A 16,795-nucleotide genomic window follows, 5' to 3' on the forward strand; every position below is an offset into this window, starting at 1 on the left:
GTCCACAAGGAGAGTTCCGATTCATTCTCTAAAACAGCTCAGATGTCACTCTTTCTGTGGAGTGTTCTCTGACCTCAGCTCATTTCCTCCTTGGCGGGATAAATTGCTTCCTTCTCTAGATAACTGGGGTGATATTTCTTTTATTGCATTTTTTTTACCTTTTTTTTTTTTTTAATTACCAAAAACAAATGTTCACATGTAGTGTCTTTAGGTGGTCACCATCTATGTCTTTTTTATCTTTTCATCTCCAATGTCCTAGTGTATAGCCTGGCATATAGTAGGTGTTCAATAAAAGTGGTAACTATATATTTAGAAGCCGGCAGTGGTTGATATAGAAAGCCATAAATGCTTTGGGAAGGAATTTGAATTGTATTCTGAAAGCAACATATAAGTACATATAAGTAATATAATGAGATATATATTTTAGAAAGATTGTCCAGGATGCAGTAGGAAGGAAGAACTGGATGGGGCAAGCCTAAAAACAAGGAAATGATTGTCCAGGTGAGGCCTGATGAAGGCCCAGCAACAATATTTTGGCAGTTGAGTTGGACAGAAAGGAATAAATGATTGAAATGTTTAGGAAGCAAAATCTATAGGACTTGGTGATTTGATAGGATATGAAGAATGAGAGAAAGAAAGAAATCTAGAATAAACTTGGGTTTCTGGCTGTGATGAGTGGGTGGATGGTCATACCATTAATCCAGATGGGGATACAAAAGAATCAGTTTTCTTTTAAATGATTTTTTTAAATAAATGAGCTATGGCAAAGGAAACCTATGTTGTAGCAGTGAAGGAGAGGTGTTCTCTAGTGCGTGATCACCATACAAAAATCGATTTTCCTGTAAATTTTCATTCGCATAGTTCAAAATATTTTAATGTCTTGTTCTGAAAGACAAATGGTATGTGATAAAGAGGTACTGTTAATACTAATAAGGCCGGATTACTTGATAATTATCTTTCTTTGATACGTCAGCTGAGGTCAAAGAATTCTGAGCTCTGCTTCAAAATAGTTCTCAGTTATGTCAAACCAGACATTGGGAGTTAAAATGTAAAATTGGCCCTGGATGGTGTGGCTCAGTGGATTGAGTGCCAGCCTGTGAACCAAAAGGTCACAGGTTTGATTCCCAGTCAGGGCATATGCCTGGGTTGTGGGCCAGGTCCCCAGTTGAGGGTGTGTGAGAGGCAGCCAGTTGATGTATCTTTCACACATCAATATTTCTTTCTCTTGCCCTGGCTGCTGTGGCTCAGAGGATTGAGCATCAGCCTGTGAACCAAGTGTCACTGTTTCAATTCTCAGTCAGGGCACATGACTAGGTTGCACGCTAGATCCCCAGTTGGGGGCATGTGAGAGGCAACCACGCAGTGATGTTTCTCTTTCTTTCTCCTTTCCCCTCTCTCTAAAAACAAATAAATAAAATAAAATAAAATAGTTAAAAATATTTCTTTCTCTCCCTTCCTTCTCTCTCTAAAAAATAATAAAATCTTTTTAAAAATAATAAAATAAAATAAAATTGGCAGAGCCCTTAACTCAACAGGAGTCTTAGCATTCTGAGGTATTAGTTCCTAGGTAGACTTCAGTGGTTAAGAACCTTATAATGTAGCGCCTTTAATTAAGAGGAATTTTATTTTGATTCTCAGTAGTTTTAAGTTGGAGCAAAAGCCTGCTATATGAAAATTAAGACCAAAACTAATTGTCATAAATGGGTGATTTCCATTTAGGTCTTGAGAACTCAGAGCAGAAAAGCTATGAGGTTAATTTTAGAGAAATATACTTGATTGGGTTGTATCATATGTGGAAGTTCCAGCATAGAATTCCAAAAGGCACAGAAAGCCACTGTGGAAATTTTATGGTGAGAAGGATGGAACCAGGAGACCGATGCTATGTGACTTCAACCAGATCATTACCTTCAAATGACTCTTAAGACCCATAAGCTGCATACTGCTTATCCCTCATTCTTTTCACCTGTAGTAAATATACATTGTCTCTGTATCATTGAGCTGAAACCACCTGTCTTTGATACATGGTTTGAATTGTCTACTGGTAAATACATGGGAGTTCAGCTGTCCCACTTTGGGCCAGCTGGCATGGTCTTTATCCAACCCCAATCAAATATATAGTAGTCAAAAGTATTAACAATCAGTGTTACTCTGATATGAGAAAAACTTTTGTCCCCCAGTAGAGTGGGATCCAAGGTGCTAGTTATCCTTTGAACACCTTGAACTGCTTGAAGGAAGATGTAAACAAGAACTCTTTATCAGAGAACACAGTTGCTTCCAGGATCTGCTTCTGTGGATCTATTGTGCTTGTGGCCTTTTTATCGGACTCATTTCCTTCTCTCTTTCTGTGTACTATCACCATGATCTACTTGGAGTTGGTTTTCAGCTAACTAGATTTCAGAGCCTGATTTTATGTCCTATCTAGTTCCTCAAAATTAAACCAAGAAAACCTACAGCAGATATATGTTCCTTGTCAATGACTTCCTTCTTGACTACTTTAGCTCTTAGTTCTCGGGAGACAGGTATAAGATTTAAGGTCATCGGGAATTTGTGAAGAGTGACATCACTTAGGAAGTTACTGATCATTTCAGTACAAGGACCATTTGGAGGCAAGCTTGCAGAGTTGGTAAAAATGTCCACTTGGTTCTGAATCAGTAGGGGTTGCCCAAAACTACTAAACTTTCTTTTCTTTTATGAAAATGGCAAAAGAAATGTTTTCCCATGGCTGGTGAACAATTTTTCTCTGTAGGGGAGAAGAAAATGACTGTTTAGTAGTTAATTACCTGTTATGTTAAATAGCTGTGAAACTTAGGAGGCATGAAAGAAGAGTTCATGTCCCCTCCTCTGTGGTCAGAGTAGTAGTAGTAGTAGTACGAGTAGTTTTAGGTAAGAACAGTATCAACTTCCTGAGGAGTCTGTTACTGAATCTGAATGGTTGCTTTGAGTTGCTTGCTTGATCTTATAACCCACAATGTCTATTGTGCTATGTCCTTAATCTAACATTCTCCCCATATTGGATATGACATCAGTTTATCCACATTCTTCGTAGATATGAATTGTCCTCTCCTCATTTATTCTTCCTCTGAGTCAGCTGCATTTTAGTCTTGACTCTTAAGACCAAAAATTCCTTCCTTATCTCTAACTTGTTAGTGTATAGTGTGGTCCATAGTGCCCTGGCCACAGTTGCAGAGATGGTGCTTTTTTTCAAGGTACTGAGGCTCTGCCAAGCTGACTTTGCTTTAATGCATTTTGCTATAAAAAAAAAAAAAAAATCTCTTTTCCCAATGCATAGACCTTAGTTTCCTTTATTCTTTGTAGGCTACTTTGTTTTTGAGCTCTGTTTTTTCATAAGCCTCCCGAAGTTCAGTGATAGAGCTTGGGAAAAGGGATAGTCACATGAAACTTGGATTTAGATTGAGTTAGGAAAGTTGATTTTTTTTTTAATTGAATTTATTGGGGTAACATTGTTTCACAAGGGAAAGTTGATTTTAATGTTTATCTTTATTGTGAGGCATGAATGGGTCCAAGGAACCTCTTATTCTATAATTATTTATCCATTCCTTTTGCCTTTATTTGACATTTGCTTACTGTGTTAATATATGTTAGGATAGTTTTTATTATACATAGGGCCTTTTTGGACACTTGCCAAGAGCCAGAACTATTAATTTATCCTGAGAGTAGCACCTGCTTTTACCTAGAGTTACAGTCCAGGGACTGTCCAGTTCCCAACATATACATATTCAGCATTATTAAGTTAAACTTAGTTCACAAGTTGGTAAATTCCTTCTTCTTTCATTCAACAAGTATTTACTGATTGTTCTACTATGTGCCAGGTATAATTCTAGGGGCTGAGAAGTAAATTTTGACAAAAATACCTGCCTTTGTGGAGCTTTCAGCCTAGTAAGGGGGTGCCAAATTAAAATTTTTAATAAATAAATAACATAGTATCAAATAATAGTCGGTACTGTACAAAAAAAGAAAGCCATAAGATAAGAGAGAGGGTTAAGAGTGCAGGTTTGGAGGAGACTTCCGGCCAAGACAGAGACCTAGACTGACACGCTCCATCTCCCTCCACAACTAAGAAAGAATACAACTACTGCAAAACCAGAAATAACCAGAAGTTCCAGAAAATAAATGGAAGTCCAACATATGAAGTTACAAAGAAGTGGTGATCATCTGGAAGGGCAGGAGGGGTGAAGCCGGGGCAGAGAGACCAAGCTGTACTGGTAGTGGTGACGGCGGCAGGACAGCAGTAAGCACAGACACCCGTATATAAGGGGAGGCGAGAAGCGCCTGGGGAGCACCCCCAGCTGCAGACCAGACCTGTCAGCATGCGATTCCAATGCCAGGGAAGGCAGACCCCCATTGCCTTGGACGATGAGGCCCAGAGTGGGTGGGAACGGAGGAGGAGGCTCCCGGTCTCTCAACAGAGAGTGAATGGCAGGAATCCATCTTGGACTTCCACCCCCACAGAAAACGCTACAGCGTGGTGAGAAGGGTCACCAGTTGTGATGAGTGCACGGGGCTCCATTCCCTATAGTGTAGGAGGTGTGACAACCCCACCCAGGGAGCAAAGGTAAACACAAAACTGTCAGGATGGCACAGATCATGATAGAGATCCCATCGACACAGCTGACCAGACAGCAAATATGTAATCTAATGAAGCAGCAGACAGGAAATCTTTCTGAGGCACAGTTCAGAGCTTTGGTTATAGGAATGCTTACAGACCTAACAGCAGACCTTAAACAAGACAGGGAAGGAATGAAGGCTAGTCCTGCTGAAATGAACAAAAACACATATGAAACTAGTGGTGAGGGAAAGAAAACCAGGGATCAAACCAACAAATCGGAACATAGGGAAGGAAGAGTCAACCAGTGCAGAAAGAGGAAATGAAAAGTGAGGTAAATGAGGATAGGCTGAGAAACCTATGGGACAACTATAAGTGGGTCAACATCCAAATCATAGTATTGCCAGAAGGTGAAGAAGAACTAGAAATTGAAAAATTATTTGAAAAAATAATGAAGCAGAACTTCCCTAACTTGCGGAAGGATAGATTTACAGGTCCAGGAAGCACAGAGAGTTCCAAAAATACTGGACCCAGGGCAGACCACACCAAGACACATTGTTATCAAAATGTCAAAAATCAAGGATAAAGAGAGAATCTTAAAAGCAGCAAGAGAGAAAAAGAGAATTACATACAAAGGGGTCGCAATAAGACTATCAGCTGATTTTTCAAAAGAAACTCTGCAGGCAAGAAGGGGCTGGCAAGAAATATTCCAAGTAATGAAAAGCAGAAACCTGCAATCATGCTTACTCTATCCAGCAAAGTTGTCATTCAGAATAGAAGGGCAGAGAAAGTGCTTCCAGGACAAAGTAAAACTGAAGGAGTTCATCAGATCCAAACCACTGTTATATGAAATGTTAAAGGGACTTGTTTAGGAGAAAGAGGATCAAAACTATGAACATTAAAATGAAAACTATCACAACAAGCAACAACAGAAGCTAGGGAACCAAAACAAAGGCAAACTAAGTAGGCAACAAGAGTGGGAAAAGAATTATAGGTATGGGGAACATATAGGGGGGAGGTCAGCAGAGAGGGGGAAGGGGGCAAAGGGAGGGAGATGGTACAGGAATTAAGAAGCATAGTAGGAGGTAGCGGAGTAGACAGGAAGATGTTGAGGAAAACTATATCCACAACCAATGGGCATGGACTAAGTCGGGGGGGGACAACTGGAGGGAGGGGGGCCACTGGGTGGAGGGGAACAAAGGGAAAAGAAATTAGGACATCTGTAATAGCATAATCAATAAAGCATATTTTTTAAAAAGTGCAGGTTTGTGAGGAGATTGGTGCTCAGTGTTAAATAGAATAATCAGGGAAGACACTACAAAGTTGACTTTTAAAGTCCTGAACAAAGAGAGGAAGCCATGTGGGTATCTAGAGGGGGAAGCATTCCAGGAAGAGGGAATGGGCAAAGTGCAAAGACCCAGAGGCAGGAACAGCAAGGAAGCCAGAGCGGCTGGAGTAAAGTGAAAATGGGGAGAGTAGGAGGAAAAGGCATCAGAACAGAAATGGGGCCTAGATTTTCCAGGGTGAGGAACTAGGCTTTTATTCTGACTGAGATGAGAAGCCTTTAGACAGTTTTAAGCAGAGTGACATGATCCGGTCTAGTTTTTAAAAAATAGCTCTGGCTGCTATTTTGAGAATAGACAAGAAGGGGGTAAGGGCCAAAACAGAGAGACCAATTAGGAGCTTTTGTGGTAATTCAAGTAGACATTATGATGGCTTGGACCAGGTAAGTAGCCATGGAGGTCGTAAAAGGTGGTGAAATATTGGATATCTTTTGAAGGTAGAGTTGACGGGATTTCCCAGTGGGTCAGTGGGGGAGTTTTTGGCCTGAACAACTGGAAGGATGGAATAGCTATATATTTATTTTAAAGGGGTATGAATAAGAGAGGAGTGGGTTTGGGAAGAAAATCCAGGACTTTTATTATTATTTTTTTTAATGTTTTTATTTTTAGTGTGGTAAAAGATCTATAACATAGAATTACCATTTTAACCATTTAAAGTGTACAATTCAATGGCATTAAGTACATTCACAGGGTTGTGCCACTATTACCACTGCCTGTCTCCGGAACGTTTTTTATTATTCCAAATAGAATTTACCCATTAAATAATAATTCCTTCTTTCTCTATCCCGTCTTTCCCAGCCCCTGGTAACCTCTATTCTACTTTCTGTTTCTACGAATTTGCCTATTCTAAGTATCACATATAAGTAGAATCATACAATATTTGCCCCTTTGGGTCTGGTTTATTTTACTTAGCATAATTTTTTAAGATTTATCTATCTTGTAGCATGTATCAGAATTTCATTTATTTTTAAGGCTGAATAATATTAATTCTATGTCTATACCACATTTTGTGTATTCATTTATCTACCGATTAACATTTAGATTGTGGAAACTAGTGGCTATTGTGAATAATGCTGCTATGAACATCTGTCTGTTTGAGTCCCTTTCAATTCTTTTGGGTGTATACCTGGAAATGGAATTGCTGGATCATAGAGTAGTGCTGTGTTTAACTTTTTGAAGAAACACCAAACTTTTTCCACAGCAGCTATACTATTTCACATTCATACCAACAATGCATAAGGGTTCCAATTTTTATTCTTCCTAACTCTTGTTATTGTCCATGTTTTTTGTTTTTGTTTTGTTTTTATAATATCCATCCTAGTTAGTGCATATCTCATTTTGATATGCATTTTCAGGACCTAATTTTTTTCATTTTTGTTGAGATATAATTGACATAAAACATTGTATTAGTTTAAAGTGTACAACATAATGATTTGATGTATGTATGAACTGAAAAATGATTACAGTACCATAATAAGTTTAGTTAAAATCCGTCACTTCTCATAGTTACAAATCCAAGAGAGAAGAGGTCTAAGACCTGACCCCTGAAGCACACAAACATTTAAAGGGTGGGGAGATGTGGAGCAGTCAGTAAAGCAGCAAAACCAGGAAGCGAGCCCTGGCTGGTGTGGCTCAGTGGAATGAGTGCCAGCCAGCAAACCTAAAGGTCATGGGTTCGAATTCCAATTGGCACATGCCTGGGTTGTGGGCCAGGTCCCCAGTTGGGGGTGTGCGAGAAGCAACCATGTATCTCTCACACAATGATGTTTCTCTCCCTCTTTCTCCCTTCCTTCCCCTCTCCCTAAAAAATTAAGTAAATGAAATCTTTAAAACAAAAACAGGAAGAGAACAGTATCCTGGAAGCCAAGTGAGGAATGTTTTCAGAAGAAGGGGGAGACAAATTTTGTCAGGTTTTACAGATAGATCAATTAAAATGAGAACTGAGAATGACCATTTGATTTAGCAACTTGGAAGTGAACAGTGACCTTTACAAGAATAATTTTGGTGAAGCGATGGGAGTGAAAGCCTGTTAAAGTGAATTAAAGAGAAAAAAAAAATAGAGGAATTTGAGGCAGGGAGTATAGGTAATCTTTTAATGAATTTTATTAAAGGGAGTCTGAGAAATGGAGCAGTAGCTGGAGGAGAATGTGGGATCTGGAGAGTTTTTTTTTATGGCAGAAAGTATATTTGTTAATGAGATTAATTAAGTAGGGAGAGAATGTTTATTGATGCAGATGAAAAAGGAGAGAATGGCTAAAATGGCCTGCATTTTTGAAAAACAGAGCTGTGAAGTCCTGGCAGCACTGTCTTCTGCCTTGACAGTCTAAGACACAAAGAAGAGAGAGCAGGAAATGTGAAGAGATGTTAATTGTGACTATTGCTTTGGTTTCTGTAGAATTAGGTTTAAAGATCTTGATAGCAGCCTCTGATTTTATTTGTGCCAAAACACCTCAGCAGTAGCAGCTGGACCCTACTTTTCTTTGAGTTCTAAAGAATCAGGGGATAAAGAAAAAAGAGGGCTTATCCTCCCATCTTTAGTCTTTCTTTTCTACCATGAGCGTTTTGACCTTGCCTGTGAATATAATTGTGGCTGATACTTGATATTAAGCTATGTTTTATCAAAGCACATGCCACGCCTGTCCCACACTAAAAGCCGTGGTATGTGGGCAGGACCAAAAGCTGTTTAAAATCCTTTGTTTCTCCGCAGCATTACTTATCACCTTGCACAAGCACAGAGCGGCCAGTAAAGAAGTTTTAACTGTTCATGCTTCCACTTGTTAGAGTGAAATTTGAAATTTCTTACTGATGCTCCGTTTCTACATTTTATAGACTTAGGTTTTTGGAGGACACATCTCAGCAGGTGAATAAGAATGGAAAATAATTTCATGCTTTTGAGGGTAATTACTAGGAGAAAGGCTCCTCTGGTAATGAAGTCTGACCCATATTCACAGTCAACCTATGAGTCATAATTGTCGAACATGCTAAACATGATACATCCCAAGGTAGGGAATAATGAAATATCAGGTTAATTGGGCATTGCTGGAGAACACTTTCTGCCAATCCCCAGTTTTTAAATTGTGATTGCGTGGTCAGCATAATCTTATTGTAGGTGTTTTGTATGTCTCTGTAGAGGGAATAAAAATACAAAGTACTCACATAGTTTTGTTTTGTGTTAAGAGATCCAAAGGAGGCTTCTAAATAATTTTCAGAATTGCTCTACCAGTTACCTTTTCACCCTAAGTAAGTCTGCAACATATCCAGCAAAACAGCTTTTGCATGTTCATACCTTTCAGAATGAATCATATGCCTTCCCTTTAGTGAGAGAAGGTCTTTGTTGACTGTTCCTAGCAGAATTTTTACAAATGTTTTGGTTTTCTTAAATCTTCCAGTGTTTCACTTGAGTTGAACCTATGGGGTGCCCAGTGTTCTGGAAAAAGACCTCTCAGTCTCCCAGCTCACAAGTCACTTATGTTAAAGGACCAGTCAGTTCTTATTCTGGGAAAATCTCAGTGACCCCCCCCCCCCCTTTTTTTTAATGTTTTTATTATTTTATTTTATTTTATTCTTATTTATTTGTTTTTAGAGAGAGGGAAAAGGAGGGAGAGAAACATCAATGTGTGGTTGTCTCTCTTGTGCCCCCAACTGGGGACCTGGTGTGCAACCTAGACATGTGCCCTGACTGGGAATCGAACCAGCAACACATGTCAGTCATCCTTTTTTTAAAGAAGTTATTCCCATTATAAGAAGTCAGAAATGGCAGGCAATGAACTACATAAAAATAATGTGCTAAGGCCTAGGGAAAGGTGAAGCTCTGTTCTTGTTTGTTGAGCATAATCTTTATCTATGTGTGAAATGAAGAGTATTGTCATCAGCATGTTGAGGTGAAATCTGGGACATCATATGATCTTAAAATTCAAAATTTATCCTAACTAGACTGAACTTTTATTTTTATATTTCACAGTATCCAGACATGAGTCAAGAATCTGATTCTCCATTTGTTTTCATCTGCACAAATCCCCAGGAAATGATTGTGAAGTTTCCTATTAAAGGAAATCCAAAAATCTGTAAGTCACGAACTTTGATGGTCTAATTTTCTTTCTTTATTTTGCATCTTACTTGTTTAACTTTTTAAATTTGTTCTCTTTTTACCCTATTCTATAGCATCTCAAATGTTGGAGGATTAGTAAAATTATTTTTATTGATAACTTTAATGTCAGATTAACTACAGTATAGCCTTTCCAAAGTGTAACTTGATTCACAGTTATTGACATGCTAGTGAATTACTCTAAATTGCAGTTTAGGACCCCAATACATTTAAATCCTATTTGTCAGCCAAAAGAGTGTGCTTTGTTCTGCTGTATTGCTCATTAAAGGAAGTAGCAAGCCAACACTAGTAGCAACATTGTCATTTATTCATTTTCCTCAGTATTCAGTCCAAGAATAAGACAACTTTTTAAGTGTCTATTCTTGCGGGCCTATTTTGGAGACATCACTTCCCACTGTTTCCTTCATTACTGGTTCCTAGAGCTTCCCCCTAGTCCTCTTGCTTTTCATCTCTTTTTGAAATTCTTAATGATTTCTTCTTCTGTAACTTCTTTGCTTATTTATTTGTGGTCATAGTACCCTTATATGTATATTCACAGCTTAGGTAGATCTTTCAATTTTTCAACTTTTCTTCAACTTTAATCTTTTCTTCCTCTGTCTGATCCTACAGCCTTTTGTATTTCAAAGCAATATCAAGAAACATATAGTGGTGTTTTCCCTGCGTAACTTTCTTTCAAAAACAGCATCAACAACTCTCCCATTTGCTCATATCAGTTAATATTTTGTGCCTCTGTGACATTGCTTTCCCATTGTGTGAAGTGGATGATTCTTCGGCACACACTGTCTACAGTTGTGCACAAATCTGCCTCACCTGGTGCATTGGAGACCAAGTAGACATTTATAAATTTCTGTAGAGAAATACTTCTAAACTATAATGTAAATAAAAATCACCTATAAGCTGTTAAGACAGGTTTCTAGGCCTTTTCACAAGTGCTACTGATGCTGTTGGTCAGCTGAGTACACTTTGAGTAATACTGCTTTCAATCACAAAATGCTTTGAGTATGAATTTAGGTTAATGTATATTCACTATAAATTCAGGGAAGCCTCATAATTTAAGTGGTGTTTGTTCCTGAGTTTCCTACAGATCTGAAAATCTGAACATAAGTTGCCCTTAGCTTATACAAATTATTTACTTTATACTATACCCCAGCTGGTGTCCAAGTGGCCCTGGAAATTATTTTTCCCTCTTCTCCACTATATAGGATTTAAAGCTCTCGTTTCTTCTCCCTCTTTTTTGGTGTGGCATTCTACCTCCTCCTTCTCTGTTCCATTCTCACCTTACTCTAGGCACTGATAGCAACACTAGTGGGAGGAGGAAAAATGTGGTAGGTCTCCTCTGCCAGACCCACTGCTACCTTGATCTTTAGCCCCAGTTACCTTTTTCTTTTAGCTTCCTCCTCTATCTTGGTTTTTATCTGCTGTTTAACCTCCTGTGAGAAAATGTTCTGTGTAAACAGAGTTTAGATACTCTCTGAAATGTTTTACTTCAGTACTTTCTCTGCCTAGACAGAGACTCCCCTTCAGCACATATATGGCCTTTACTTTTTTCCCATAAGGTTTAATGAGGGTGGGGGAGTGTAACTCTTAGGGAGCAAGCTTTAATAACCTCTTGATTTTTCCAATTTTTCCTGTTAGTTAAAAGCTTTAAAAAAGTCAAAGAGGGCTGTATGTTTATTTCAGGAACAACAGGGCTAGATAGAAATTATGAATCTACAGCTTCTTTCATTGTAGACCAGACGAGGTGAAAAGATATTGGTCAGAAACAATAGGTAGTGAAAATTTATTTACTTTTAAATAAAGGAAAAAATAGGCTCACCAATCCCTGTGTGTCTCAGAAAAAAAATTCTTTTGAGATGGAGCCAGAGTGAGGATTTAGTCTGGTGTAAAGTTTTTATTCTCTCTAAACCCCTATTCCTTTACCCTCCATTCAATTTTACCATCTCTAAAAATCTTACATAGTGTCAAAACTTTTTTGCCTTAGGCCTTAGGGGCGACCTCCAGTAGTTTAAAGCTGAGAAAGTCTTTAATCCCACTGCCACAGGGGAAAAATACACAGCTGGCTCTTCATTTGGAATGCTTCATAGTTTATTCTAGATGTATTGTTACTTGAAGTGGTTAAGTTCTGTCCCATGGTGTTAATAATATTACTACTCTACTTAATTATGGCTTATTTATTTATTTATTTATTTATTTGTGGGATGGATTAGGAACCTAGCCACGTTTCATAGATACGTTCTATGAGAAATATATTCCAAGTTCTAAACTTCTGACTTGCAAATTAACCTTTAGACTACAACCCATTTACATGTTATATCATGTATTTATGTATATGTGCCTTCAATTAAAGGTTTATATTTGGATTTCTGTTTTGGATATGTAAACTTGAGCTTGCTTGACCTGGGGATAATTGTGTTTCTTGAAACTGAAATAATTCAGAAAAGAGCAATGTGCCAATATGATATCATTTGGCTGTGACTGTTCAAATTAGGAAATGCAAAATAGTTAAGTATAGTAGAATGTATAGGTTGAATGTTTAAAGAGATAAAGGAATCTTTTTTCTTTAAATGAGCTGCATGCCCTATAAACTCATGCAAATACTCCCTTATATCTTATGCAAGGCATGTGAAAATCCATATGAGAGTTGTATCAATTGATGACAAATACTTTTCCCCTTTCAACTTCTTGCCCATCTGCTGCACATGCACTTGATTTTCTTTTAGGCACCATGATTGAGGATGTGTTTTAACACTGAAATGATGTAGGTACTAAATGTAAAAGTATTGGGGAAATTCAGAAACTATGCATTATCACTATGCTTTTACGAACTGTGTGTTACTATAGTTAACTTGTCCAAATCCCAAGTCTTGAGAGACCAGGCTGAACTAGAACTCAGAGATCAGAATTTATGTAATCCAAGGGCAGCCCTGATGACGGCTTCTTCATGCAAGAAGCCCTGGTCTTTTGCCCTCACTGCCCACAGCTGACCCAAGAATTGCCACTATTGGCTGTCTCTGTGGTAGATGTTAGGGAATGCAAAGAAGTCCTTACTTTTTTTTTTTTTTTTTATAATGTTTTTTATTGATTATATTGTTACAACAGTTCCAATTTTCTCCCCCTTGTTCCCCTCCACCCAGCACCCCCCTCCCCCAGCAATCCCCCCCAAGTCCATACCCCTGGTTCATAAAAATTAACTATCCCCCCCTCTCAAATAAGAAGTCCTTACTTGTAAGGAGAGCACAGATTGCTGGCACATGGGATTTTTTTTAGGCAGTACAGAGGATGAAAGAATTTCTGAATTGCTGGGAATGCCCTGGAAATCCTTATTCCTCTATATCTCCTTCCTCCTATTAGTTTTCCATTTTATGAAATCATCACTGAAGCCAGAGATTAGTCTGTCTACCACTGAGTGCTTTGCTCCAATGGGTCAATCTTACTGAGCTGCTGTTACTTGAGGGTTTTCATAATCAGACTGGAGTTTTCTGAAAATTATACTTGGAAGGCAGCTATGCTCGCCACTATACTGAAAATTTATATTTGGAAAGTTCTATGTAGTAAAGCTTTGAGAGTGTGAAGAAGGTAATGTCTCTTTTTTAAATATGAGGAATCTGAAATGAATACAATGAAAAGACTTCCCTAGAGTTATATGGTAAATTAAAACTGAGACCATAACTAAGAAACACAACTCCCAAGCCTCAACATAAATAATATGACTACCCTTACTTTTTCAGAGAACTTTTAGCTTAAGAAGCATTTTTTACATATATGATTTCAATTAGTTACTTGATTAAGTGACTTAGTGTATGTAAAATACCTAGCATAGTGGTTGGTACGTAGAAAGCATTTAATGTTGGCTGTAATCCTTTCAACAACTTTATAAGTTAGTAGGAAGTTTCCCTCCTTTTATTTTTTAGTTGAGTAAACATGTTTACAGGAATATATTTTGCTCACATTTCTCTGCTTCTAGGTTTCCTGCTCTTTTCTAGGTTTTTCGCTTTTTTTTCATATTGCCTCAAAAACAGATAATTGCAATTTACATTTCATTTTTAGGATACAATATCATAGAGCCGGAAAGGGCCTTCACTACTATGTAGTCCAATTTCTTAGCATTGAAAAAGTTGAGGATAAGAGTGATTAGGTGAACTCCTCCAGGTTGTACAGTGAGGTAGGCTCGAGACCAAAACTGGAACATGCTTCTTCTAACTTATTCAGTAAAGAGAACTACAAGTCTGGAGTCCTAGATGGAATTCTAAATTCTGTCCTGGCTTCTTCTAAAATCTGAATGAGACACGTACTTTACCTCTGGGTACCACCACCTTTACAAGGGATCGTCTTATTTTTATCTGATGCCTGTTTTTGGTTACTTAATAGTTCAATCTACAGTGTAAAGGTTTTGAAATTTGTAGTGTCTACCTTCTTTGTTTAATTCATATGATGAAAACATTTATTGAGCCCTGGCCACGTGGCTCAGTTGGTTGGAGTACCATCCCATCCATACACCAAAAGGTTGTGGGTTCCATTCCTGTCAGAGCACCTACAGAAGGCAGCCAGTTGATGTTTCTCTCTTTCTCTCTCTCCCGCTCTCTCTAAAAATCAGTAAACATATCCTCGGGTGAGGATTAAAAAGAAAAAGACATTTATTGAGCACTTACCATTTGGTAGTCACTATCGTAGTATTAGGGATTACAAGGCAAAATTGCCGTGTAAGAAGACTTTTTGCCAGATTGCTGGCACATGTTTGGATTTCCAACCAGGCAGCCTGGGGGGATAAAAGAACTTCTGAAATCTTGGAAATACCCTATGCTCTAAAGCCCAAATTAAAATCAATAACATTGTGACCATTGTGGATGGCATTTAGAGTATCATTTAGTGATGGTTTCTGAAGCCCAGAAAAAAAAGTAATATTGTTCCAGATGCAGGTATAGCCCTAGAGAGATTGGGGAGGGGGGCAGTTAGAAAAGAGGGAAACTTGTTGAAGTTATTTTTCTCATAGTCTCTTGGTGCAGTAGTCACAACTTGTATTCTTAATTGGACAAATGAGAATATTGAAGTCCAGAGAGAAAATGACTTGCCCCAGGTCATACAGCTAGTTAATATCAGACAACGGTGGACTAAAACATGACTCCTAGACTAGTGCTCTCTTACACTTCATCGCTGCAACAAATGAAAAGGACAGCATATGAGGGGCAATGGTTGTGGATATAGGCTTATAATATAGGGAGGCTCCTTTTTGTTGTTTTTTTTAAGTGCTGAGGCTGATGTTCAACTTAATTGTTTCTGTTCCCAGCATTGGCATAGCTACAGACTTAAATGAAACTTTGGGGAGGTCGGGGTGTGTGTGTGTGTGTGGGAGGGGGGGAAAGCAACCTGTAAGCTCTGTTCTCAGGCCAGACAGACAGGAAGGAACTCTATTAAAGATTCCCTCCATGAGATGGATGGCTCCTAAGGTTGCTACCACTGAACCAAACTAGCCTGGTAGAACTGAGGAGTCAGAGGTCAGAAACCACAGCAGTGAAGAACTTCTCATTAGGGTCACCTGGGACAGGAACATTGCTTGTTTTCTAACTTTAACACTTAGAAGAGTCATACAACCTATGATCTTTGCCCTTCTTAGCTGGTGATAGAGGCCCTTTGTCAGTAAAGCTTTCATGTGGATTCTACTCCACTGTTTCAGGTCACTTCCCACTGTTAAGTCTGAGGCAGGAAAGGGGTGAGTTGAACTGCTTTTCTCATTGTGAGAGGTTCATGCATTATGCTCAGCCAGTTAACAGGTCAAAGGAATGGGTTGCCCACTGTGTGAAATGCCTTTCTTTATTATATGTTTATATTCTTTAAAAACTTGTCTTAGCATTAGACACCCTGGAAAAGGTGATGTTCCTTTCTAGTAGCTACACAGAAATATTAACTTAGATGCTTTAGGCGAAGATTCATTGTATTTGTGTGCATGCTTTTGTGCCTCTATATGGTGTTCCCACTGCTTCTTCATTCTTACAGAATGAAGCTCTGAAGTTTGAAATTGTCTGAGTCCTGAAGCAAGATAATTGAATGTGACAGGAACACAGTAACCATAAGACCTGGGAGGCCATGGAAGATTTGCATTGCAAATATAAAAAATAAATAATGAGGCTTCTTTTTCTCCCTTACAGGGAAACTGGATTCCAAGATCCATCAGGGCGCAAAGAAGGGGTTAATGAAGCAGAATAAAGCTGTCTGACACAGGAGAAAAGGAACCATACAGCATAGTGGAGTTTTGTGTACGAAAATTGTTATCCACTGGTCCTTTGCAACTGAAGCAGTAGAAATCTCAAGACTTGGCCATCAGGCTTTGACTCTGTCAATAGTTTAACTCTTACCAAAACTTGTATATTTTTCTTAAAGAGTGGATTCTTACGTTAAATAATAAGTCAGAATCTTTGAATACATTATTTATAAAACCCTATTTAAAAAATTTTAGGTCTCAGACATTTTTTTCTCAGAACGGTATTAGAAGAGAAAGGAACAAGTTGGAAATCAATTTCCTCCCTGAGGCTTGGATTTGTAGTTAGGAAAAATTTTAACCTAGTAGGTTAACAATTTTGGGGGGGACAACTTGAATTTTAAAGAGTCCCCCCCCACCCCCCACAAATGATAGCCTGGATGTCAGAAGAATTCTCTGTTTGATACAAACCTGTGGTGAAACAGAAAGCTTTTAAGCAAGTTTTCTGCTCCAGTCCAACATCTCAAAGTTGAGTCCAACATCTTCAAAAGCTGAGTAACTTCCACTGGCAAATTTTTTTTAAAGAGATA

At 38.4% G+C, this 16,795-nt stretch overlaps 1 protein-coding gene across 1 annotated transcript in view; it reads left to right on the forward strand.

The window, feature by feature from the left end:
• The window catches only part of TRIP4 (thyroid hormone receptor interactor 4), a 52,859-nt gene extending 36,440 nt beyond the window's left edge, over nucleotides 1–16,419 (forward strand). Inside the window, exons 12-13 of the mRNA XM_090272029.1 lie at nucleotides 9,869–9,971; nucleotides 16,156–16,419. Coding sequence (XP_090128155.1) covers nucleotides 9,869–9,971; nucleotides 16,156–16,223 — 171 coding nt within the window. The 3' untranslated portion in view covers nucleotides 16,224–16,419. The remainder of the gene's footprint in view (nucleotides 1–9,868; nucleotides 9,972–16,155) is intronic.
• The last annotated feature ends 376 nt before the right edge of the window (nucleotides 16,420–16,795 follow it).

Source organism: Furipterus horrens, unplaced genomic scaffold (assembly GCF_987537825.1).
Source record: "Furipterus horrens unplaced genomic scaffold, mFurHor1.1.pri manual_scaffold_3, whole genome shotgun sequence".
NCBI classification, from domain to species: Eukaryota; Metazoa; Chordata; class Mammalia; order Chiroptera; family Furipteridae; genus Furipterus; species Furipterus horrens.